At 38.7% G+C, this 27,900-nt stretch overlaps 1 protein-coding gene across 5 annotated transcripts in view; it reads right to left on the bottom strand.

Annotated features, from left to right (window-relative positions):
• CTTNBP2 (cortactin binding protein 2) overlaps positions 1-27,900 on the bottom strand; it is a 151,026-nt gene that overhangs the window by 73,944 nt on the left and 49,182 nt on the right. For 2 of the 5 annotated variants that reach the window (XM_027573508.2, XM_035723254.1), the window contains exons 3-4: positions 16,175-16,399; positions 4-1,648 (exon numbers count right to left, since the gene is read on the bottom strand). In XM_027573508.2, the coding sequence (XP_027429309.2) occupies positions 4-1,648; positions 16,175-16,399 (1,870 nt within the window). Of the gene's footprint in view, positions 1-3; positions 1,649-16,174; positions 16,400-27,900 lie in introns of those variants that run through there. The other 3 variants (XM_027573512.2, XM_027573511.2, XM_035723256.1) reach the window with 3 other exon arrangements.

Consider the following 27,900-nt stretch of genomic DNA (forward strand, 5'->3'; position numbering starts at 1 on the left):
TACCTGATGCTGTTACCAGGAGGCTGTCTGAGGCACCTGTTCTACAGGATGAGGCACTAACAGGGTTTATGGAAGAGCAAAAGGCAATGGTGGTGGGAATGACAAGGGAACTTTCTGAACATGCAGGTTGGTTCAGTCCAGGGGTTTCAGCAGGCCAGGCACCCACCTGAGACGTGGCCAGGGCTGAAACGGCACAGCCTGCCGGTGCCACAGTTAAATCTATGGATGGTTTTGGTGGCAGCTGAGGGGAAGATGATTTAGGGAGATTCTCCTCATTTATTACCCTGTTCCCTTGTGGCAAACTGGAAGGAGGTGAAGCCATAGTTTTGTTATCACCTTTGGCCCCTGCGTTGGAGGCCCTGCTGCTATCCATAATAACCTTGAGTTGGGGGTGTGGTGGAGAAGGAGTTTGGGAGAGCCCTGGCTTTTTTGGAGGGATAGGAGGAGGGTTTCCTCTGTCAACTCGTGCTACACCAGGAGTCTTTAAACTGGTCCGACTGACCGGAGGGCAGGTGCCAACATCCCCCGTAGGGGGCACCCCAGGCCTTGGGGGTGCTCCTGCTTGAGGGCTCGTAAATCTTGACAGTGCTTGGGTCACAGTATTCCGAGCTAGTTGTTTGGCCACTAGGTTGTCACGACTTGTTGGAGAGACATCTCTCGATGGAGGACTTTGGGTAGTATTTCCATTTTGGTCTGGGTCATTAGCATTGCCCTGAAATCGAAATCTAGCTGCTTGGATTCGTGGGTTTAGACCTGGATGCAAAGCTGCATTGGCACACGGTGAGTGTAAACTGTGCGTAGGTGGTGCTTGTGAGTAGCTCTGGGGAGCTATGCCTGGCGTTTGCATGGTGGGAAGGGCAGTGCTGTTGGGAAGTGGGGTGGTGCTACTTGGCGAGCCAGTGCTTGGTCCGTTCTCCTCAATTCTGTTTGCACTTGGAGGTGGGACAGGAGGCAGAGAGGAGCCAATCAAGTCACCATGGGAAGCCTGCCTGTCGGTACCTGGTCTGCCCAGTGCGGCACTGGTGCACACATTTCCTTTTGTGTTTGCAGAAACTAGGGGGCTCCCTGTGGGAGGCTTCACAGGCACGGTCAAAGGCAACTTCTTCACGTGGTCAGTGCTCTCGATCGGCAGGTCTGTCTGGCAAGCAACAGACCTTGTCACGGGTCCTTCTGTTCCCACAGATATGGAGACCAAACGCCTATCTTTCGTCTTTCGGGGGAGAGAGAGGCTTGGTTTGCTGTCATTTCCCCTTTTCAGTTGCTCAATCATCTTCTTCATCTTGTCTATCTCCTCTTTGAGGTCAGTGGTGTGCGCTTCTTCTCGGTGCAGTTTAGCACGGAGCTGTTCCCGTTCGGTGTCAAACTCAGAGAGTTGTTTCTCCATCTGAGCTTCCATTTCGGTGCTCCTTCGTTTCTCAGTGGAGAGCTCCTCTTCTAATGCACTCGTCTTTTTCTTTTCCTCCTCCAGTTTGGCCATCACGTCTTCTAGCTTTTGGGCCTCCTCTAGGACTTTGCCCGAGAGCTGTTTGCACTCCTTGACCAGCATCAGGACCACATGCTTGTTCTTGCCGCGCTCTTCCTCCAAGCGGGCCTCCAGCTGCTTGTGCTCCTGCTCAAGGGCTTGCAGCTGAAGCTTCTCCGTCTCCAGCTGAAAGAAATTCACAGGACAGCCCTGAGTAACACGCGGAGAAACTTTTCAGCCAAAGAAGTGCTTCTTGTGAGATTTTTATTAGTTGTGTAACAGCTATGTGATTTGGGTTAGCTGAAGGGCCACGTTTCTAAAATGTGTTGTGATATGAAAGATAATATTTTAGATACTCATTAAATGAGAAAACAGATGTAAATGGTTTAATGAAAACCATCGAAGTCACAGCAACAGAGAATTTTTAAAAATCTATTAAAACTACAGAAAAAGAACAGTAACCTGATACTTCAGATCACAACACAGACTTCAGGAAGTTCGGTTTTGTAAAAATAGAACTCTGTAAGGAAACTGGTGTTTTGTTTTTTTTTAAAGGTTTAGTGCCTTAAGGTTATTAATGAATCTTTGAAGTACAGTATAAAGAAAAGTGAAAACAGAGGACTTCAGTTAAATTCTAAGTTTCTACATTTGCTAATTGTGTTGCTTAACTTTTTTTTAACTTCAAGCTTCTTATAATGGGTTGTAGAAATCATACAAAATCGTATCGGAACGTTCTTTGAAAACTGTAAGAACTAAAGAAATATTTTACTAGAATTATGATAAGTATCAGTGAACCCGAAGTCCAACCTCATCTCCTCCAATCCTACTTCTCACTGAGCTCCCACTACATTGGCCTCCCTGGTTCCTGCACATTGTCCTGCCTCAGGGTCTTTGGCTTTCCTCTTCTCTCTGCCCACAATTCCACCACACACCTTCATGCAGGGCTCCTGGGCTTAGCAGTTCGTGCACCACACAAAGATGACCAGCTGGGGTGGTGAGTGGGAGCCCCAATCCAGCCCTGTCTACTCACCCAGTGTCTGCCCAGGCATGGGGCTTCATCTGCCCGTAAAGAGGGGCATCTGTCTGCTCACCAAGCCACAGGCTGCTAGGATTCATGCTTTCCAAAGAAACATTTTTCTAGTTGATCAATGTAGAGGAGCTTTTTAAAAAACCTCTATATTTCTAGGTGGGGTTTTCGAATATGCACAAAAGCACCCAAAGCACAGAAGTCTGACTTCTTCAGTTCCTCCAGGCCTCTGCTCTACTGTCCCCTTCACCGTGAGGCCTCCTTCTCACTGCCCTGCCAGAAACAGTGGTCCCTCCCCACCGCTGTACTCGTCACCCTTTGCTTAGCACCTACTTGCCCCCACTGGAATGTGACTCCCTGAGGGCAGGGACTAGATCTTTACTGCTGTTCCCAAGAACACAGTGGTGTTTAATTGTTGACCGGATGAATGAAATTAACATAGTTCACAGAAACAACCAACTTCTGCACACTGATGGCCTTTCTGGGTACACAGGCCTTACAGCCTCCAAAATGTACTACTGTCACACGTTTATACAGGTTTCCCACTTCTTTCCAGAGGAGCACCTACTGCCTGCTATGAGGTGCTCATGAAGGACAAATCCTCAAGCTGGGCTGCAGCAGTCAGCTAGGTCCACATGCCTCACCCTCCCAACTAGAGAAGCATTCCTCTGGTAGTCCATACAAGGGCCTTATGATTCATGAAGGTTAAAGTAGATCTACCTGATGAAGACACAGAAAGGACTCCCCCCAATGACCACCACCCCAGATGTTAAATATAAATATACTCTCATGAGATCCAGTAATTATTTAAGTCAGTTTTTAGTCGTCAGAGACGAAGGAGATGCTCACATGATCCATCAGTTGTGAGAATGTGCTCCTGTTCCTCACCCTGCTGAGAAAATCCATTACTTTCACAGTCAGTCATGGAACCAAAAGGAGAGAATGGCTCATTAGAGTCAGAGATATTATTCATTTACTCTTAGGATGCTTCCTGCCTTGAAAAAGTTGAATGGTATTGCATGGGTCCTATAAATAAGTGATCAGGAATACGGATAATTCCCCAAGAATAATTACTGACAACTGTTTATACACATACACTCTATTCTACTATATGCAATTTTAGGGGTGACTTCAGAAATAGATTAGGTGAGATGTGGGGAACAATAGTGTTCTCATATACTATATTTATATGCATATTTTATTCATCTAGAAGCCTCACAGAAAATTTGACTTCTAAATGCATCAAATAAGTTTCTGTAGAAGGCATACACAAAGTTAGAACTACTAAGAAAATTTTAAATGTTGTATTCACCGCTGCCCCAAATTCTTATAGCAATGTTGGAAAAAGTGAAACTAGGTCAATTTTCAGCTTATTTTAAAAATGAGTTCCATAATTTACCTTGGAAGCCAGAAAAAAAAAAAAAAAGACGTTTTGGAGAACTTTAAGGGCTATCTTCATTTTACACAACTAACTAGATGCCAAATGAGTGATCTCTCTGATGTCATCTAGTGAATCAGTGTCAGCATACATGGAACTCTGGGTTCCACTTGTCTCAAGCTTTTCTCACCACATCATACATCTTGCCCACAGTATTTCTTCACCAGGGGTCATCACACTTTATTTTTGAAATGATAACTTAGGTCTCACACCTGAGAATCAAATTGAAGAAAGACTTCTAACAGGAGATCAACACAACAAATCTCACATATTTATACAAAAAACTATACTACTATAAAAGCACCCATAATTCTTTTGCATCTTTGTTCTTCCATCACTCTGACCTTATAAGTCCTATCTCAGATGAACACACGTCTTTTTAAATCTTTACCACAGATAGTGGAGCACAAAGTAAGCCACATTTAACCAATGTACCTACAGACACAAGGCTCCAGACTCCATTAAGGTCTGAGTGCCAGTCATTAATCACTCTGCCTTTGTTTAGCCTCCTCTACCATTTACAATTCAGGGAATATTTAAACTTCTGCCACTCTCCCCCCAAAACATCACCCAATGACCACTCAACTAACTCTAAGTCTACCCTAATAGGCTCTTTTATCGAGAAAATTGACTCCCTCTACATCCTGTCTCCTCCCTTAACCGTATTTTTTTAAATAACCACACCAATCTCTACTTCCCTTCCTTCACTCTAAGGGAGAAAGATTTCCATATGTTCAAGGTCAGACTTTCTTCAACAATTAACTTCACACTCTCCTTTCACCTGAGACTTGCTCCATCACTTATGACACTGCTCTTTATAAATAATAAACATCCCCCTCTGTACCAGCTCTTTCCAATCGGTTTATATTCCATACTTAAAAATATTTTTTTATATTCAAAAAAATTCCATGGCCATTCTGGCCCTGAGACAAAATCTTTGTGCTTCCAAGAGCAAGAGATGTAGTACCAAGGTCTGATCCCAAACTTCTTAGCTGTGTGACCTTGGTAAATTCTCTCTAAAGTTCAGTTCTATTTGGTTCCCTTATCTGCACAATAGAGCAATAATTCTTATTACTTTATAAGATGAAATGAGGCAATGCATATAAAGCATGTATCATTGTGCCTGGCATTAAAAAAAATTGTTTTCAATTCATAATAACTATTTGTGCTATTTAAAAGTATGTCACTTTTGCAGTGTTTTTCCTCTGACAATACATTTATAAGCAAACTATGATCTATAGAATTGACCATATTTAATATGTAAATGGATTTTTAATAAGTTAGATAGCAGTTATAATACAATTATAAAGTACATCTGAGACCCCCAACAAAGAAAAGAATCAGAGTCTGTGGCCTCTGCCACAGACCAATGGATGAGGATATAAGCAAGATGTCAGAGATAGACTTCAGAGTAACAATTATAAAGTCGATATCTAGGCTTGAGAAAATTAGCGACAATATAGAATCTCTAAGGGCAGATATGAGATCTAATCAGGCCGAACTAAAATATGCTATGATTAAGATGCAGTCTAAACGGGACTGACAGCCAGGGTAAAATGAGGCAGAACTAATTCGTGAGCTAGAAGATAAGATGATAGAAAAGAAGGAAGCCGAGGAGTCCCGGGATAAACACCTGAAGGCCCAAGAGATCACACTGAGAGAGATTAAGGATGCCACGAAACGTTCCAGTGTCAGAATTATTGGGATCCCTGAGGGGGGGGGGGAGAGAGAGAGAGGACTAGAAGACATATTTGAGCAAACTATAGCTGAGAACTACCCTAATCTGTGGAGGGAAACAAGCATTTGTGTCCAAGAGGCAGAGAAGACCCCTCCCAAGATCAATGAGAACAGACCAATGCCCCGACATATAATAGTAAAACTTGTAAATCTTAGAACCAAGGAAGCAAACCTGAAAGCAGCTAGGGGGAAGAGATTTCTTAGGTACAGAGGGAGGAACATCAGAATAACGTCAGATCTGTCCACAAAGACCTGGCAAGCCAGAAAGGCCTGGCAAGACATATTCAGGGTACTAAATGAGAAGAACATGCGGCCAAGGATACTTTATCCAGAAAGGCTGTCATTGAGAATGGATGGAGACAAGGAGCTTCCAGAACTGGCAGAAACTCAAAGAATATGTGGCCACCAAGCCAGCCCTGCAAGAAATATTAAGGGGGATTCTATAAAAGAAGAAAGACCCCAGAGTAATACAGACCAGAAATTTACAGCGACAATCTATAGAAACAGGAACTTCACAGGCAACATGATGGCACTAAAATCATATCTTTCATAGTCACAACATGAATGGCCTAAATGCTCCCATGAAATGGCAAAGGGTTGCAGATTGGATAAAAAAGACAGGAGCCATCCATATGCTGTCTGCGAGAGACTCATTCTGAACCTAAAGATACATCCAGACTGAAAGTGAGGGGATGGAGAACCATTTTTCGTGCCAATGGACCTCAAAAGAAAGCTGGGGCAGCAATTCTCATATCAGACAAATTAGATTTTAAGCTAAAGACTGTAGTAAGAGATGCAGAGAGACACTATATCATACTTAAAGGGTCTATCCAATAAGAAGATCTAACAATTGTAAATATCTACGCCTCCAACACGGGAGCAGCCAACTACATAAGTCAACTGTTAACCAAAATAAAGAATCATATTGATAATAATACTTTAATAGTAGGAGACCTCAATAGTCCACTCTCAGCAACAGACAGATCATCTAAGCAGAAGATCAACAAAGAAACACGAGCTTTGAACGACACATTGGACCAGATGGACTTCATACATATATACAGAACATTCCACCCTAAAACAAAGTACACCAGAGAAAGTTTCACTGCCAATAATGGTGAAATAACTTTTATTAGACTATCTCTTCACAGATAATAATTACAACTCCTAGAAAAAATACTTTTTTTTGAAAAAAATTTTTGAAAAAATAACTATTTGAAGGCTTTGGAGAGTAGTAAGTGGTAAGATAGGAGAGGAGTACACCCTCCATTTAGAGGAGCCAACAGAACTGGATGCGACTTGCCCTTGTATAGCTTTTCAAGTGAGGGCAATTCCCCATCCTGGCAGCACTGGCAGCAGGAGCTCAAGCCCAAAGTACTCCCTATACAGGCTCAAGGAGTCAAAAATGGAACTAGGGCTGCCACCAGAACCCTGGGTTGATGCTTGAATTACACATTCACGGGGGAGACACCACCTTGAATGACAGAGGTGGTTGCTGAATGGCTGAGAGAACCAAGCAAATATTTCAGCTATTGCCAGCTACAAGGAGACAGTTTGGAGTCTGAATATAACCAAGTTAAGTGCTTACTAGAACAAAATACACTCCTGAGAAGATAACAGAATCGTGAATGTCTGCATCATATTATTCATGATATCTGATATATATAAAAAAAGTTAGTAGACATGCAAAGTATTTTTTTTTAAAGTGATTCACTGTCAAGAGAAATATTTTGACTCAAGAAACGGGACCCAAGATGATCTGTATTGTAATTAGCAGACTGGGGACTTAAAGCAGCCATTTTCAAAGAAAATATCATCACAATGGCTGAACAAAGGAGGATCTTGACATAGAAACGGAAACTAGAAAAAAAAGAACCAAATGGAAACTCTAGAACTAAAAAGTATTAATCTAAAATGAAAAACAAAAAAAACCCTCACTGAATAGGCTTAATAGCAGATTTGAGAGAGTAGAAGAGAAAGGACAGTGAATTTGAAAAAAGAATAAAATAAAGTATCCAATTTAAGGAATATTTAAAAAATGACTGAAAAAAGTGAATAGCACCTCAGGGACATGTAGGACAATATAAAGTGGTGTAAAGTCTACATAACTGGAGTTCAAAATGGAGAGAGAATGGGGAAGAAAAATGTATTTTAAAAAAATGGCCAAAAAATTCACAAATTTGGTAAAAAAAAAATCTAGGAAGCTCGGCAATCCTAAAGTAGAATAAATATATATATTACAAAAAAATCCATACCTAAGTACATCATACTAAAACTGCTAAAAACAAGGATAAGAAATAATCTTGAAAGCAGCCAAAGGAAAAAAAAGAGACATTATAAACACAGAAACTATAATATAAATGATGGCTGAATTATTATCTCTATTTGGAACAGAATATCCCAAGACTATAGAAGATACAGTCTTTTAGATGCACTTGCTGAGCTATTAAAAACCACCAACAATTTACAGAAGACTCAGAAGACTAAAATCTTACAGAATATCTTCTGACAACAGAATTAAATTATATATAAATCACAGTAAGAATACCCAAAATTCAAAAATAAGACAACATACTTCTAAGAAGGAATCACAAAGGAATTTCGACTACATTTATGAAAATAAAAATGCAACATATGAAAATCTGTGGGATGCAGTGAAAGAAGAGAATTTAAAACATCTAAAGCAGAGGACAGAGAGAAATTTCTATCTTTAATTGCATATATTAGAAGAGTTGTCTCAAATCAGTCGTCTAAGTTTCACCTTAAGAAGCTCAAAAGTTAGGCAAATTAAGTAAAGGAAAGAAATAACAAAGGTAATAAATCAATGAAATAGGAGACAAATACTAGAGAAATTAACAAAGCCAAACGTTTTTCATCTAAAAGATCAGTAAGACTGCTAAACATTTAGAAAAAAACAGACTGAGTAACATAGAAAACACAAATCATAAATAATAGGAATAAAAGAGGGAATATTTATAACTTTGTGTCAATAAATTCAACAAATCAAATTCCTCTGAAACATGCAACTTTTAGGATATAAAATGGCATTGAAAATTGGAATAGGGGTACCTGGATGGCTCAGTCAGTTAAGTGTCTGCCTTCAGCTCAGGTCACGATCCCAGGGTCCCAGGATGGAGCCCTGCCCCATCAGGAAAGGGGGAGGGCTTCCCTGCTCAGTGGGGAGCCGACTTTTCCCTCTCCCTCTGCCAATCCCCTTTCTTATGCTCTCCCTCTCTCTCTGTCAAATACACAAATACAATCTTAAAAAAAAAAGAAAAGAAAAAGAAAACTGGAATTGCCTTACATATTTTAAGGAAATTGAATCTACAAATAAAAACTTGCCGCCCCGAAGCAAATTTTTAGCTTATATGGCTTTACCTGTGATGTCTACTAAACATTAAAGAAATAGTGCCAAACTTATATATACCCTTTCAGAAAATAGAAAAGGAAATGTTCTAACTCACTTTATGATCCCAGAATTACCTTCCAAATCAAAACTATCAAGTATTTTTCTTAATTTACAGAAAAAATGATCACTCATGAATACAGATGCAAACTTCCTAGCAAAATAGAGGCAAACTAAATCCAGCAGTATATTAAAAAGATTAATAAAGGGCACAAGTTGTTTCAGTATTTGAAAGTAAGTATAATTCATCACCTTAAAAGACTTAAGAGGAAAACCATCACCACACCAATAGATGCAGATAAACCATTCTACAAAATGCAAAACCCATTCATGATAAAAAAAAAAAAAAAAAACCCTCTCAACATGGAATAAAACCTCAGTGACAAAAAGGGCATCTATAAAGAAGCACAGCTGACATCATACGTAATGGTGAAACATACTCTTTCCTCCCTGAGAAAAGGAGAAAGCACTGAAGTCTTCTCTCGCTACTGTCACTAGAATCTTCTGGAGGTTCTTGTCAGTGCAATGATGGGCGCGGGGTGTGTGTGTGGGGAGAACAAGGCAGGCGGGCAGGCAACTTAGAAAGGAAGCAGTAAGATGGGTTCTATTCACAGATGATATGTTTACCTACAAAATCATATGTAATATACAAAACAACTGCTAAAACTAGTAAGTTTAGCAAGATCACAGGATACAATGTCAACATACAAAAATAATTTCAGTACCTGTATATTAGCAATAAATATTTGGAAAAACAATAGCATCAAAAACATAAAATACTTAGTAGACCCAGCAAAAGGCATTTAAGACCACTACACTGAAAACAATAAAACATTGTTAAAAGAAATTATCAAAAACTAAAAAATGGACAAATATGCTATGATAATGAGTTGCAAGACTCAATCTTATTCATATCCATTCTCAACAAATTAGTCTACAGATTCAATAAAATTTCAATCCCTGCAAACTTTTGGAAAAACCAACAAACTGATTTCAAATTTGTATGAAAATAGGCAAAACAATTTTGATAAAGAAAAATAAAGTTGATCTTTCTCCACCTAACTTATTTCACTTAGCGTAATACCCTCTAGATCCTTTCATGTATACCATATGATTTCACTTACATGTGGGATTTAAAAAAAAAAATAAATGAATGAATAAATGAAGAAACAAAAAACAGAAACAAATGCATAAATACAAAGAACAAATTGATGGTTACCTGAGGTGGAGGTGGTGGAAGGATGGGTGAAATAGGTGAAGGGGATTAAGAGGTACAAACTTCCAGTTAACTAGGTCACAGAAATGAGAAGGACAGCAGAGGGTACACAGTCAATAATACTGTAATAATACTGACGGTGACAGACAGTAGCTACACTTACCATGGTGAGCACTGCATCATGTATAGAACTGTCCAATCACAATGTTGAACACTTGAAACTAATATAACATTGTATGTCAACTATACTTAAGTATTAAAAAATTAAAAAAAAATTGAGAGACTTAACAGTTCCTGCATTTAAGGCTTAATATTTAACTACAGTCATCATTTACCTGAAGTTCTGGTATACAGATAAGACCAACTCATGATGAAAATACTCAGAAGACTGTTCAGTGGTTACTTGGATTGGGGAAGGAATTTACGGGGAAAGTATTCCAGGAAATTTTCTCTGGTGATGGAAATATTTTCTACCTGATAAGAGGTACAGATTCCACAAGTATATGCATTTTTAAACCTCACCAATTTGTATACTTAAGATGAATACTTTTACTTCATGTAAATGTATCCTTAAAGAGCTGTAAACAATAGTGAATCCCAGGTTTGTATATTTGCTTTCTATCAAGCTATGGATTAGCAACTCTGAAACTACTCTGTGTTCTAGGCTCGAGTAACTGAGTAAATAAATTGAAGTATAATGGGAGCCAGGTTTCTCACTATTGGAGAAGTTAGTTTTAAATAGAGAAAGGACAAGAACATACTCTATGGCTTTGGTTTAAAATCAGAGGTGTCAATATCAGTATGAATTCACGGTTTGATAATAGAGAAACATATAAACAAAATATGTGTGTTTATAAAAATATACTTGATTATGGTAAGTATACATAATTTCCTTGCTCTAGATTTGTTTCTAAACACCGCTTTCCATTAAAAGGGAAATTAGTGGTCTTGGGAGTAATAGCTAATTCCAGAGGTTAGAATAGGAAAAAGACGAGATGAGCTGGGAATAGCTTGCTGCAAGAAAATAAGGAAGTACTCGAAGAATGATGGAAATATATCAAAAGGAGTCAGCTTAAAAGGGCTCTCCCTGGCTCAGTCTGGGACAGTTTTGAGCAGGGACCTAGGGGCTGTAGACCTAATGAGTCGGGTAGAGACAGCCCCCAACTCAACCACCTATTACTACAATTATAAAGGAATCATTGCCTCCTATATACACAGATTATGGAGTTCTGGTTGACTCTGTTATATTATTGTCCAGTTTGTATCTACTCACAACCATTTTCAAGTAGTGGCCAAATTCCCTGAGGGGGGGATTCTGCATGAGCAGTATCACCAAACCCTTTTGCAAAAAGCAGTGGACTGTGTGGAAGAGCTTAGAAGAACTAAGACAGCTTCATTGGTAGTGAGAAAGTGGGTGGTTGCTCCAAGAATAGCACCCAGACTGGAAACCATGAATGAAGAAGCACCAAACAACTGTTTCTACAGAATGAAAGGGAAAACTATGTAGGTGGGAGCAGAGCAGCAATGCAAAGGCAATTAGTTCTAATTCAAAGTGGAAAACAGAGAGAAAAGCAATTATGGGTCAATTGTAAAATGAGAAAGCAGAGTGCATGTCTGTCATAACCATAAAATACTTCTATGACATTTAACTATATTCCTCATTGCTCCCCCAAATTATTCAATACTCAGCGCATCCTGTTCCCTTCTCCACCTGGTCACCTCCACCCATCTGCCCAATCCTGGTCAACAAATATCTAACAATGAGATACATTAAAATATTTTTTTCTTTATAGGGGCTATAGCTAGCATCATGCCCTGCAGTTCTCATCTGACCCTTCCTCTTCATCCAGAGTTTCAAGAGAGGGAGGGCAACACATGGATCAAGTGAACTACCCTCTCTTCTAAATCTCTGCTCAGAGCCACAGTTTCCAGTTCTCCTCTTAATAATCACTGCAACGCTCTTGGGGAGTCAAAATGAATTATACAAAAAAAGATTCATGAATGAGCTAAAAAACAACCATTTTTGTACCAGATGTCCTAAATACTCTTTCTAAAAAATATTATTTTAGATGATTCTCTATCATGTTATTCTTGAAAGTCTACAAAGCAACTTTAAATTGTATTTCTATGTTACAAAGCATATATAATGATATATATTGATATAATGATATTATACAATGAAGTAGAGAGTGCTGAATACAAATGGCAGAACCAAGTACAATTATTCATCATAGGAAGAAAACGGCATATGAAATAAATTAAAACAAATAATTTGATTGTTCTTTTCTGACCCATTTGTCATTTCTTTGGTTGTCTAGCACCTGAAACTCCTTCTTATGTTAGGAGAATTCTCCACCTTATGATTCTCCCCTGTAGAAGCTAAATATGCCCAATATCTGCTTTCCTGATCTTCCTGATAGCCAGAGAGAGGGTATGGGGCCTAAGCTTGGCCAACCAAATGCACCTGCTCTTAGGCTTCACCTTGGAAATAAGTGATGCAAAAAGCAGGGCCAGGAGAGGCACCACTCAAGACCTAGAGCATGATGGTAGTCATGCTGTTTGGCGTCAGCAAGCGACAGTACTCACCTCTCATCAGCAGAAGTCTTACCTACTGCAGACTAGGATTGACAGGGATCATTTGTCAGTGATGCTGGCTGATTGAGACCTGGTACCCTAGCTTTCCCAGCCATGCTCTACCATGCTGTAAGCCAACCAAAATACTTTCCTGCTTAACTCCATGAATACTGGCTCACTAGCTCACAACTAAGAATCCTGCCAGCACATCTAGTGCCTTTCAACTTACCTCATTATACTAAGCTGTCACGTAGAAGAAGCTATAGCTAATACACAGAATGACAGTTTTTTCACTGGTTAAAAAAAAAAAAAAAATTTGCTCCCCTCCGAATTTCCTAGTTATTATTTTGGCTTCTGACTTTTAAAGGCTCTGTTCAAATTAAAAGGTCTTTCCTATTTCAGGGCTAGAAATTATACTTTATAAGTATGAATAAAGGACTGAAAATAAATTAGAACAGAAATTCCATTAACATATGATGTGCATGATAAATAATAAAAAACCCAAATATCATTCCACCCTAGGTTACTGGCTCTAAACAGAAAGTAGATTACTGGAGGCAAAGTTCCCCCATGATGATTACTCATTAGCTTATTCAAAGTGGCTTTACAGGCTTAGTCCATTTGCCAAATTGACTCCTGCCCAAATTTTCCTGGCACACAAATTACCAGTTAACCCTCCTATTAGTAGACTCAGCAGGAATCAATGCTTGAATGAGCATGGAGCCTCTTCTCCCGCCTTGAAAGGCCAACCAGAGCAGTGTTCAGGCCAAATGTCTTAGAATTACCAAAGAGCTAGGTCCAGTGTCAGATAATACATACTTGAATTGTAGATAATGGGACCTTTGCTTTCCCTGACTTCTGCTCTGGCAGTAATTTAAAAGAACTGGACTCATTTAAAATAATGGATTTTTTGTCTTTCTGATTTTAGATTTCTAAAGCTTGAATTTATTCTATATGCAAGAGAAATGAACATGTTTGGTTAAAATATTTACTTTCAGGACTAAAGGCGACAGGTAATTTTTTGCTAAAAAGATGACTTTGGTGTTTCTGCTCTTATCAGCTGATACGATATTTTCTTTATAAGTAAAGATTCAGGATAAGAGTACAAAATCTAACTTCTCACATGCCACAATCTACCAGAAGAGAATATTCTTTATGGACAAAGAGCAGCACTGCCTATCAGAGCAACTTTTCACTGAGACTACACAGGCCAATGAATTTGGCCATAAAGGACTCCTGTATCCCCGTTATACGTGGGAGACAGATCACTGGCTCACTCTGTATTAGCCTCTCAGGACCCACAGGACAGAAACAATTTCCTTTCACTCGCAGCCAGGTTGGAAGTGACCCAGTCATTCAGAAACAAACAGGATGTAAGTTGATTAAAAAAAAAAAAATCAGCTAGATAATAAAATCTTTGATTCAACTTGAAATGAGTTCCTTCCTTTTTCTCCTACGAGAGAAATGACAGATAAAATGCAAAACTGAAGTAAAATTTAGGAAAGCATGCATTTTTATACGTTAAATGCAAATTACAATGAAAACAAAATATTTTCTTGATTTTTGATAACGCAGCCTAAAACCCAGCAGAAATACTTTATTATGAAATAGCTCATTTGACATGTGAAGAACATAATTGAAACGTGTCTCATCCAAGAAACACAAATGAGCTTCAGTGTGACATCAGCTGCAATATACTGGCTCCTGCTTATGCGGTTCCTGGGGATTTCTGAAAATCTCCAGAGACCTCAGTGGTTGCTCTGCAGGGCTCTCTAAAGGGTTTGCAAAGTCCAGAGTAAAACTGTTTGATTTTGCCTTGCATCCATGGAAGGCCTTCTCGTCTTGTATGCTATTTTACCCAGCGTTTTAGTGTTCTACCATGTGACATACTGAAGAAGAGGTTTGCTTTCATTCAACACCTATACCAGAATGTGGGCACACATATGTCAATACTAGGATATAATTACAGGGACAAAAACACACACGCTAAATGACAGTATCATAACTATTTACAGTACACTGCATTCAGGTTCATCGTCAACCAGGTGTTACATGTGAACTATAACAAGTTATCTGAAAAGGACAAATAGAAGAAACATTGAAATGTATGCTTTAATAATCGTCGGAAGAACAGATTACTTTTCATTTGAATCATACTAGATATTATTAGCTTCTCTGACTTCCTCACTCTCTTCTAATAAACGGAATCAGGAGTCTGGCCTATCAGAAAGACAAAATTTGAACTTCTATTTCCTTATGGCTGATGGCAGTAACTCAGTTTTTATCATTTAGGACTCTTGGAAACATGTACTCAAGTACAGTAATAAATACGTGTGTGTGTTAGTGGGGGAGGTGAGAAGGTGCGGGGAGGTTGGTTTAAATGAAACACATGTGAGCAGGAGCCTGGAGGCCTGCAGCAGGCGCAGCCCTCAGACGCCAGAGGCAAGTTTGAGATGAACCAGGACTTCAAGATGACACGTTGTGAGATTGCATATAACACACAAATTTCATTCTGTTCTCCTCATGCTAATTTCATTTTCCAAAGACATAATTTAAGGAAGTGATGTCTAGTTGCAAAGAAATATTTGAAAAAGGAGCTGGATAAATAAGTTGGGGACACCACCATCTGATCAGCGCCCTGGTTGCAATACTGGATCATCCACCTAGCAGTTAAGCATGTCTTATGGCCTTAGAAAAGGGAAGTCCCCCCCCCCCCGCAAAAAAGCATATTTTAAAGAAAGCATCAAAGTAACCTTTATAGGAAACATAATTTCTTTGTTATACTTACTTTATAGCCTAGTGTTATTTTTGAATTATATTTGAAAAGGGCCACCAGAATCTGTCAGCATTTTGCCTTTCGAGGTCTCTATCCCCACCCTTCTTGAAAATACAAGATTTAAGAACAACAACACTCAGTCTGTTTCCCGAGATTAAGAATTCCTCATATCAGTGAGATCATATGATACATGTCTTTCTCTGACTGACTTATTTCACTTAGCATAATACCCTGGACTCTGAGAAACAAACTGAGGGTTCTAGAGGGGAGGGGGTTGGGAGGATGGGGATGGGTTAGCCCGGTAATGGATATTAAAGAGGGCACGTACTGAATGGAGCACTGGGTGTTATACGCAAACAATGAATCATGGAACACTACATCAAAAACTAATGATGTAATGTATGGTGATTAACATAATAAAATAAAATTTAAAATAAACAAAGAAAGAAAAGTTTAAAGTCACACACACACACACACAAAGAACAAACAACAAGCCTGGAGATGGCTTCTCCATCCTACTGTGTTATAGGAAAAATACCTTCTTTTGTCTGCTTTCAGCAGCAGCCAGCTGCGTGGACATCCTTTCTTGCATCTTTCTGCAGTGGGCCATGACTGCTTCAAGGATGGAGAGGGGGTTGGTACAAACTGGCTTCTTCTCTTTATCGCCGGCACCTGCCTCATAGTCTCTCTGCAGTGCCAAGAATGGGTCATTCAAATTAAATCTCCCATACCGTTCCTGGATAAATACCTCCTTCCTGCGGGCCTAGAACAAAATCAGAGGAATGTATTGAGAAAGAAATAAAAATATACAGAAAGATATTTATAAGAAGGTTTTGTGATTACTTTTCCAAATGGTATTCACAACTGTTTTGAGTAATGGCTTACGTATGATGTCAGGCGCTAAGCGAGGGGAATGTGACCCCAATCCCTGACTAGCCTGGCATGCCATTCAGCCTACTTTCAAATTTTCTTCCTTAGAGAATGTCTTTTAAATTACAAATGACACAAATACAGTGTTTTCCCTTGGTGCTCACTCCTTCAAGGATCTGTGTTTTAGGTACAGTCTTTTCTAGTTTAAAGTAAAATCAGAAATACCAACAATTAAAATAACTTCTAGCAAAAGTTCAAAAATAAAATTATCTCTATCTTGACAGAACTTCTATTTCACATAATACTTATCAAGCTAAGTCACAAAATATAAATCTACAAGTTTTGTAGAGCAAGAATTTATAAGGATATTTGCTAAAGAAGAAAATATTTGATGAAATTTTTATGTCAAAAAGTCACAACATTCATATTTTGTGAAGTTTGACTAAACTACAAAAAAACCTCTAGAAGATTTAAGAAGATGCAAATTATCTCATTATTGAAGGGCATGAAAATAGAGTTCACAGAGTCCCAGGAAAGAATGTAACCTCATTCCACTCTCAGTGTCAGTCCGTCAGCATCAAAGTTAATTTCACATCCACAGGGCACTAAATGCAATTTTCTATAGCCTACAACAGTCTTTGCATAAAATGGAAAATAGTAGAAATATACTGAAACTAGCAACATTTTCCAAACTCAGGTCATGCGAATTGCCACCAGAAAAAAATTACTCTATGTCACTGCCAGTGGAAAAACTAATTTACAATAAATCAAGCTAATTGTCCAAAATGTTAAATGTGCTTTCTAAAGAAATATTACACAAATTTCCTCACTTTAAAAGGAACTGCACTGAACGAGACTTTTCCATTTTTAGATCACTGTGAGCAAGCCAACAACTAGATAAACACAAATGCAAGTGATAAATCTAACATTTCTTTTCCTATTACCAAATTAGATTAAGAAATATAGTTTACAAAAAGCCCAATTTCACCATTAAACTTAAGCTAGGATCATTTCAGAGGATCATTTTAAACTTAAAAGTCAACATGATTTATGAGTCAAAAAGCATTTGATATTTTTAGATTCTTCAAATTCAAAAAAGTGATCAATGCACTATCACTTCCAAGATGCAATTTCAAAAGTGAGTTTATTTTGCCTTCCTTCACTTTCCTCTTAATTTTTATTCCATGTAGTAATTTATCCCCCACCCCTGGATGAAAATCTGAGACACCCCTATGGTTTTTCTCTTACTTTTTTTTTCCCCCCTTATGTTCTCTAAATACAAGTCCTATAATAATTTTAAGACATAAAACCTGTCTCAATTTGATTAGAAAATCCAAATTGAGTGTACGACAGCTTCCTTTCCCCAGCGAAGATCTGTGGCAGGGTAATATGTACCAACTGGGAAAAGAGGGTTCATGAAAACATCTCTCCCTTTACACAAATCTTCTCCCCCTCTTTCTAAGTGGTTTCTGCTGTTCTCTCTGGGTTAGAAGGCATGAGGTAAGGGGAGCAGGGCAATTCTACCTGACTGGTTCAATTGGAAGACTAGCCTTGCCATCTGAGTGTGCTGACTATTTAAAGCCTACGGTTTCCTTATGAAGTGCCTGGTGACTTTAGAGGGCCACCACCCCCTCGTCCCACTGTTGGGGTCTTTTCATCTATAGTTTCCCTCAACGTTGGTCATAAATTTAGGACCGACTACATAATCTGCAAGGCCTGGCACAAAATGAAAACACAGAGCCCTTTGTTCAAAAATTAAAAATTTCAAGATGCTGACAGCATACTATTTAACCGAGCAGGAGGCCTTCCTAAGTGCATGGCCCTCTGCAACTGCACAGGTCGCACACCCATGAAGCTAGCCTTGTGTCACTTCTTATGCAGCATCTAGAACCTAGTTTTTGTCAGATGATGTTCCACGTTCTCCAGACTTCTCTATTGAACAGGACCTGAATCAATCTCATTCCCACTCTTTGGTGCTTATGGCCCAAGCTAGCATATAGGAAACACTCACGAAACTTCATCTAAACACAATCTGGGAATGCAAGATGACAGGACACCCAGTTTATAATCTCTATTACGGGAAGAGTCCAGTCACTCTGGGCCTAGTGAGGCTGTCTTCTCCTAAATATTTGCTTTGAGCTCCTTTCAAGTAGGGGCACTTTTATTCAGCTGACATCCTGCCAACCCACCAAAGAACACACAATGGGTGCTTAATGTATTCTTGCTGTACAGATAAATGTAGCATCCAACGGCCTTAGGAAAATATAATTTGTAACCCAGAGCCTCCTAAGGAAAGAGCTCAGGCCGTTTTCCCTGTTAGAGGAAGTCAAGTTTCTTCACAAAGGGACCAATTTTACCAGGAACCTGGGGAGGAAGTTAGACCAATGTCAAACTCCTCTAATTCCTAAGAAAATGATGACCAAGTGTTAGTTTACCCACTACCGGAGGCAGAACTAGGGGATCCCAGGAAGGACTCAATTAACTCTCTGAACTAAAACCAGGCAAGAGCACTTTCAGGAAAACCACAGGGTGCGTAGCAGTTGATTTTCCATGATTCATGATTCTTTGTACTACTTACACCCCAAACCTAGACTGTATCTAATAGAAGCACTCTGCTTACCACAGAGTTGTCAGAATACCTTTCCAAGGAAACCTCAGTCACTCTTCTGCTTAAAGCCCTTCAGCATTCTCATTTTCATAGTTCTCTCCACCGTATACCTTCGTCCACGTGACACTGGCAGGTTGGGACACCCTCTCATCCTTCGCGTGGGTAACTTCTCACTGACCACTAACCCTCACTGCCATCACCTCCCCTTCTGCTCATCCCAAAAGATTCAGAGTTTAGCTTAATGCGGATTTAGGCAAGCATTTATAACTAAACACATGCCCAAGCCAACTGACATCCCTTAATTTTACCCACTTTCAACTATTAATGCTTGAACATTCCTGAAAAAAATGTTTACCTTTCTTAGAACACCTTACTTTATAACAGAGTATTGGATTCTTAATGTACTACATTACTTTTGGTAAGGGCAGGTCAACAACACATACAAGTTTTAATATTTAAGGAGATCATGTAACAAAAAAATGACCTGATGTTTATCACACTGGGTTTAAAGAGGCCTTTCCCTAAAAAAAAAGGAAGGGCTGAATGTGCAGATAACTTCTTGGTTTATGCATCAGATTTACTTGAGAATGAAATGCATTTCAGGGAAATGAGTCATTATAAAGACAGACTTTTAAAGGAACCCTTAAAGCTAGCTACATTGATAGAAATATAATTTCAATCAGAATCTGAAGTTTTATAAGATCTGGTTGAGAAAAAAATAAAAATATGGCCATTATTAGGAGAGGATTTGACAAATACAGAGTTCCTACTTTGGGCTTTAATTGTTCAACCAGATCAACTGAAGTAGGTTGGACCTAATTAGTAATAATAAAAGGAAAAATACTTAAATATTCAACTTTTCCTAGAGTCTGTAATTTTCTTAGAAAAAAAAATCTAAAACTTGCATTGTGGGTCACAATTAAAACATACCACCAACTAATTTTAAAACACAAACTTACCGCTAAAATTATTTTATCTTATGAAAAGCCAAAATGATTTTGTAATATTTAAAAAAATGGTACTAGTAAAAGACAACTTTTATTGAGACCTTACTATTTATTTCTAGGTGTTACTGATTTTCTCCTAAAAATACGTCCAAGAGATAGCCATTATTTTAATTTACAATTTAGAGACAAGCAGACTGAGGCTTCGAAAGATTAACTTACTCTCAAGGTCACTTTAACTAGAGCTGGTATTCAACCCAGGCAGTCTTACTTCAAAGCCCATACTTTTGAGCACTAAAAGATTATTATGGGGGTACCTGGGTGGCTCAGTCTGTTGGGCATGTCTTCAGCTGGGGTCATGATCCCAGAGTCCTGCTCAGCAGGGAGCCTACTACTCCCTCTCCCTCTGCCCTGCCCCCCTACTCCTGTACTCTCTCTCTCTGGCTCTGCTCTCTCAAATAAATAAATAAAATCTTTAAAAAAATAAAAAATAAAATAAATAAAAGATCATTATGACTAGAGTATTTTGGAACACTAAAAAAGGTTCAAAGATAAGTAATGTTTACAACACTACCCAAAACCAGTATAAAGAAATGAAGTTTAAAAGACACAAATACGACTTCATATTTCAAGAAGTTAAGAGTATTCTCAATGCTCTATATTTACTTTCATTGTTACTCACCATATGGCTAATAAAATTTAATCAAACTTAAGGGTTTTTTTTCTTTTCCTAAGATCCTTCAGAGAATGTCATTTAAATGTAAAAAAAAAATTCAACAGGAAAAATGGCTTCTAAATATGCTTTTTCAAAAAGCATATTATCGAAAAGTACTGATTAAAAATATGTTTAAAGCATTAATACAGATCTAACTGCAAGACTAAAAAATTCTGTCCTCAGCTCTAGCCTACTCTGGCTTTGGTGCCAAGGATATAAAACCACAAGGGATGGTTGAAATGATGAGCCCAATCTGACAAGACAGACTTTCTCAGGAATAAATATAAGTCAGTTCTTGAATACAAACACAGAAGCCAGTATGAAAAACCCAGGGGTTGCAATCATCACTATATTCAAGGAGTGAACAATGGAATGGAAACTGCCCCTCCCCTACACCTCAAACCAGCAACTCAATTCCAAGGTTCATTAATTAATAGAAAAAAGATATCAGAACTAGACAATTCCTGGACTACTATTTCACTTCTGGGTGAAATATTTTAATAATGATCAATAGAAAAAGGGCCTGAGGACAGAACTGAATTTTAAGAGTAGAAGGAAACAGTAATGCTTAAAAGACTTACAGAGGCATGACTGCATTCTGTCAGTATCTGAAGGCATCTCAGGTTTCAAGAGGTATTGGATTATTTACATGGCTCCCAAACAATCGAATTATAGCCATGACAATAAAAAACTTTCAAGGGCCAAAGCTGTTCTAGAGATACAACAGCTGCATTGGACTGGAGTGAAATCTCAGTCTCTGGTTGTGTTGCAAATATAGGCTGAAAAAACATGTGGTAGAAAAGGGTACAGGAGTCTCAAAAATCAGTAAGGTGGGCGCCTGGGTGGCTCAGATGGTTAAGCGTCTGCCTTCGGCTCAGGTCATGATCCCAGGGTCCTGGGATCGAGTCCCGCATTGGGCTCCCTGCTCCTTGGGAGCCTGCTTCTCCCTCTGCTTCTCCCTCTCTCTCTCTCCCTCTCTCTTTCTCCTCTGTCTCTCATGAATAAATAAATAAAATCTTAAAAAAAAAAAATCAGTAAGGTCACTGGTTTCTAAACTGTCACTCTTTTCAAATCCTGAAATACGGATTATTCAAAATCGAGAGGGATGGAAAATAGAGATTTTTCCAAACAGTCAACATAAAAATTTACCTATCTTGCTGTAAGTTTTAGTGGAAAAGAGTTCAAATAGACCAAGATTAAACAAACAAGCCCCCCCCCAAAAAAACAAAACAAAAACCAAAATTAAGAGCTCCTCTAAGAAGAAAGGAGGAAAAAATACTACTTGTAAATGAAAGGGAATGGGAAACCAGACATAAGCCATGGTCATCAGAGCTCATTCCCACTCTAAGAGGGGTAGAATAGTGCAGGAGTCAGTTTACACATTCATATACAACATACGCGTCCGCATGTGCGCATACACACACACACACACACACACACACACACACACACACACACACACACACACACACACACACACACACACACACACACACACACACACACACACACACGGCGGGGGCGGGGGTAAATGGATGCCAGAGGGTACAACAGCAATGTAAAAGTTACATAGTCTTTTGGAGCACAGTCACTGCCGTTCAGTGATTGCAAAGTTCTAGAAATTCACTAGCCAGGAACAAAATATAACTTCCTGGAATATGAATTAAATGCCAAGAAGTCTGAAAAGTTCATTTCAGTGAATACATTTCAGGCATTGTTTGTATGTGGCAAGATGTACACGGCACAAAGAAATGAAGGGGTGTCGGGCGCCTGGGTGGCTCAGTTGGTTAAGCGACTGCCTTCAGCTCAGGTCATGATCCTGGAGTCCCAGGATCGAGTCCCACATCGGGCTCCCTGCTCAGCAGGGAGTCTGCTTCTCCCTCTGGCCCTCCCCCCGTCATGTGCGCGCGCTCTCTCTCTCTTTCTTTCAAATAAATAAAATCTTAAAAAAAAAAAAAAGAAATGAAGGGGTGTCATGGTGTCCCATGATCTGCCAAGCCATACCGGAACAGTAAGTCAGAGAAGAGGCACATGTTCCCTGCTCACTCTCCTCCCTCCTTCCCCAACCTTCTGCCACCTACAATGTCATAGCTGCTCATGGACATAATCACCTGGATGTATGGAAATTATCATGCCAGGAATATACATAATGCATATTATGAATCATATATGAAGACAGACTTAGATTTATTTTGGTCCCTAAGGCTAAAGTCTACAAGTCATACTTCAATAAACCACTAATTTTCTCTCAAAAATGTAGACCATTATAACAAAATCCACAAAATGGCTAGGTTTCACTGAGATCGGGGCCAGAAGTAATCTATTACCAAACCCTTTATTTTGACCTCATATGCCACTTAGTACCTTGCACACATCTATCTCAGCCAGATATGAACATCTGTAAAAAAAAGATTACCTTATTCCCTAACTAGGTCAAGAATGGCACACAGTGCTGCACCGTTCTGTTCTCTTGCTCAGAGTACATATGATTAAGTTATCAGCATACTTGAAGCTGAATCCAGGAAAAGCCTTACAATTTGTCCTAATTCATCTCTCCAGGCAGCCACCACCCATCAATCAGAACTGGAACACAGATGAACCTACCTGCCAAAAGCGGCTCTAGGCATTTAATTGCTATGATCAGCTATATCTTTACTGATACCAGACAGTGAAAACAATGCCTTTTACACGTCTGTAACTTAAAGAACAAGTAGCAGTGTGCCCCACACATACCAGTTAATTATCTAAGGTTAACAGAAGTAATGGTTTCTGTTACTGGGATTAGTCATTCCTATGACTGTTAATTATAAATGAACTTTTCATACAAAAAAAACAAAATAATTTTAAATTTCATGAGAGGCACTATTATTTCAACATTAAAAATTAAATGTATTTATCCAAATCTATAAGTCCATTTGAACTGTTTTATATTTTTATTTAAAATAATGCATGTTCACTAAACAACGTGGGAAAACACTGTTATAAGGGGGGAAAATTACCATCCATAACTCAATCATTGAAAGGCAGTCACCATTAAATTTGCCTTGTACTCCATATTTTTTCCAAGCATGTATTAAAAAAATACTTATCAAGGATTTAAGGGAATATGTTTAAGTAGCCTTTCCCACTTAATGTGCTATTTCCCATTTCAGAAATCTATATCAATATATTTTTTTAAGATTTTTATCTATTTATTTGAGAGAGAGCACACTAGAGTGCACGAGCAGGGGGTGGTGGGGAGAGGAAGACGGAGAGGGAGAGAGAATCTCAAGCAGACTGTGTTAAGCGCAGAGACCAAGCACAGGGCTGGATCCCATGACCCCAAGATCGTGTTCTCAGCCAAAACCAAGCATCAGAGCTTAACCAAATGAGCCACCCAGGCATCCCATATCAATATTTTTAATATTTAATTGCATAGGGGCACCTGGGTGGCTCAGTAGTTAAGTGTCTGCCTTCGGCTCAGGTTGTGATCCCAGGGTCCTGGCATCGAGCCCCACATCGGGCTCCCTGCTCCGCGGGAAGCCTGCTTCTCCCTCTCCCACTCCCCCTGCTCGTGTTCCCTCTCTTGCTGTGTCTTTCTCTGTCAAATAAATCAAATCTTAAAAAATATATATATTTAATTGCATAAACAAAATCTAATACATTTTAAAAATCTCATTGTTTCTCACTGAATTTGTATTTGATTGTTCTAACCTACCTAGAGGTAAACCTGTGGGAACATTTATTAGAGTAAACCCCACAGCAGTAGTATTAATGGATTAAAGAATAAAAATATTTTAAAGACTTTTGAAATTACCAAATTCCTCTTCAGAGAGTTTGCCAATTTATATTCCCACCACCTGTAGTTTTTTCTCCTTTTTTTTGCATCTGTAGTTATGAGAGAGATCGGTCTATAATTTCCTTCTTTACTTTTTAAGTATCTTGGTCAAAGCCTCCAGAAAAGGTAAACACAAAAGGGCTGCCAAAGCCAGGAAGATGGAGATGGGCTTCAAGGCCAGAGGCCAGCCCAAGTTGGCCCACTCCCCGTTCGCCTCGGAAGTGAGCAGCTACTCCTACAATACAGACTCAGAGGAAGAAGAATTCCTGAAGGAGGAGCGGTCTGCCCAAGGCCCGTCCAGCTCCAAACTGACGTCTTCCATCCTGTGTGGCAAAGAACAGCAAGCCAGCTGGAGGCCCTCTTCACCCTCCTCCGCCACCCCCCCCCCCCCCGTTCGGTCAGAGGAGGCCTCCCGAGGGACATTCTGTAAATGGAATTCTGTCATGTGGGCATGTGACTTAATGTTTGTACCACAATTTTGGTAATACCAAGCTTTATTAAACATACTGAGTTCATTTTTAACTAACTTAAATAAATATCTTTGTCAGTTTGGGGATTAGAGAACTGCTAACCCTATAAAATAAAATGGGCTATGATGCCCTCTCTTGTATTTTTTGAAAAGGTTTATGTATATTAGCAATATTTATTTTTTGAATGTTTGATAGCATTTACCAACAAAATCATCCAGGCTTGGAGTTTTTCTTTGGGGAAGGTTTAATGAATTTTTAAAATAGATAAGAGGCTGTTTGGATTTTTTTTCTTTCTCATAGCAATTTTTTAAGTTGTATTTTTCAAGATACTTGCCTACTTCATCTAGGATGTTCAAGTTGTTCATAGGATTCACTTACTATCTTTGTGATGTCTATTGGATCTGTAGTGATAATCCCTTTTTTTCATTCCTGATATGGTGATTTGTCTTCTTTTGTGTTCTTCCTCATTTTAGCTAGGAATTTTCTCCCCCCTCCTTTTTTTAAAGTAAGCTCTATACCCAGCGTGCAGCTTGAACTCACAATCTTGAGATCAGGAGTCCCATGCTCTACTGACTGAGCCAGCCTGGCATCTCAAGAATATGTCAACTTTGATGATTTTTTTAATGAGCCAGGTTTTGGCTTCATTAATATTCTGTATTGTCTATTTCTCAATATTCTATATTGTCTTGTTTCTGAAAGTAGAACTTTAGGTCATTTTTAATCTTTCACCTCTTAAATATAAGCATTTAAGGCACTAAATTTTCCTCTAAGTACTGTTTGAGCTGTAGCTCAAATATTTTGATGTATTTTTGCTGTCATTCAGTTCAAAATATTGTCTAATTTCATTGTGATTTTGTCTTTGGCACATGAACTACAGATTTTTTTTCCAGAAGTTTCCAGATATTTGGAGTTTTCCTAAATAGCTTATCCTTACTGGTTTCTCATTTAACTCTGTTGAGGTTACTGAAAACAATCCACAAATGTCAATTAATTAAGGTGGTTGATAGTGTTATTCATATTTTCTATGTTTTTACTGTTTTTTCTCCCCTAACAACTACTAATTGTTATATCAATTAAAATCTGTAATTATGAAATTGTCAAAAATTTTTTCCCTTTAAATCTGTTGATTTTCACTTCTCGTATTTTGAGACTCTGTTACTAGTCACATAAACATTTGTTTTTGTGAGGAATTGTCCCCTTTATCATTATGAATTGTATTATCCCTACAATACTGGGTCTGTTTTTGAACCGTCTATTGTTTCCTTTATCTTTCCATTCAGAATTTGCCAAGACAAGTATTCATTTGTATTATTAAATCCTACCAACCAGTAGGACAAGCTTCCTTCACAACATCAGTTTCTAAAACTTTCTTTGCTATGCTACCAGCTTATTCTTCTGGATGAAATTCAGAAATTGATAAAATAAATCTCAAAAAAAGCAATTATAATTTTGATTGGTATCATGTATAAATTAGATATACGTTTGAAGAAAGAGGACTTTTTCATAAAATCAAGTCTTGCTGCTGGAAAGTAATCTTGTCTCTTCATTTATTAAAATTTGCTGTTATATCTTACAAAAGTTGTCTATTTTTAAATCAATTCGCATAAATTTGAGAATAAGGAAATTCTTTTCCATATTTTTGGCAATATCCCCACTTTCCTAATTATGTCTGTACATATTTTATCTTGATTAAAATGCTAGAGCAGGAGTTCTCAATCCAGGCTGCTCATCAGAACCATGTGTAACTCTGCAAACACTCAGCTTTGGCCCAACGTTCAACGATGAGTCTATCAAGATTCCCCTAAGTACTTCAATGCCCCAACCGAGGATAAGAAGAACCGATTTCTTGCTTCTCTTTACACTTTCATACCATTATTTCCATGCTTAATATCTTGACGCTTATTTCCAACTAGGTGAGTCTTCAGGGCATTTATTTTTCAGAGCAGCTTTTGGATGAGAATATTTTATTTCTCTGCCAAGCTAGGATTTCCATTTCCTTCTTACATGAACCCCACCTTGACTGGGTGAACACGTTCTTAGGTGGCATCCCTCACATTGGATATTGTTCCATACCTCCTGCATTCAATAGTCCACAGGAGCAATTAAGGGAAAACCTCCATTTTTCTGCCTAATTAAATCAATTCCTTTTCTAACATTTAAGATTACTCCTGGTGTAGGCTGGCATTTTTCCTGCCCCACAGCCTTTTTAACCTAAAGATTCTGCTACATCTCCTTTGCAGCATCCGTTCTATTTGTTCTGATCTTTTTCAGGAACGTCAATTTTTTTTTTCCAGGAACATCAATTTTTTTTTTTTTCCAGGAACATCAATTTTTTTTACTGTTGGGTCTCCACTCCCTTTCTTCCACATACATGTATATTTGTTCCTACTTTATCACTGTAATCTTTTCCTCCGGATTCTGGGAGAACCTCTTAAATTTGTTATGGATTCAATTTTTTATAATGTTTTACACCATTGCTTCTAATATATGCTTCAATTCTCCTAGTGCATTTTAAATTCTGACAAGCATTATCAGGTTGGTATCGTTAGCCTCACTTTACAGACAAGAAACCCGAAAGGCCTTGACCCAGGTTGTAGGGCTAGAAGCGGGGGAGCCAGGACTCAGGCCAGCAATCTGCCTCCCACATCTCTGCTTTCTGTTCCCCAAGCTCTGCAGCCAGTTCACTCTTCATCATGGTCTGGCTCATCCGCCATTCAGTCTCACTTCAAAGTCTACGTTTCCTTGAATTTTAAGACACAAAGCAGATGGTGTCTAAAAACTACTTTCTAAAATTTACTTGTTTCTCATAATAATTTTGTCAGATGTAGGTCGTTCCTTTG

Source organism: Zalophus californianus, chromosome 12 (assembly GCF_009762305.2).
Source record: "Zalophus californianus isolate mZalCal1 chromosome 12, mZalCal1.pri.v2, whole genome shotgun sequence".
NCBI classification, from domain to species: domain Eukaryota; kingdom Metazoa; phylum Chordata; class Mammalia; order Carnivora; family Otariidae; genus Zalophus; species Zalophus californianus.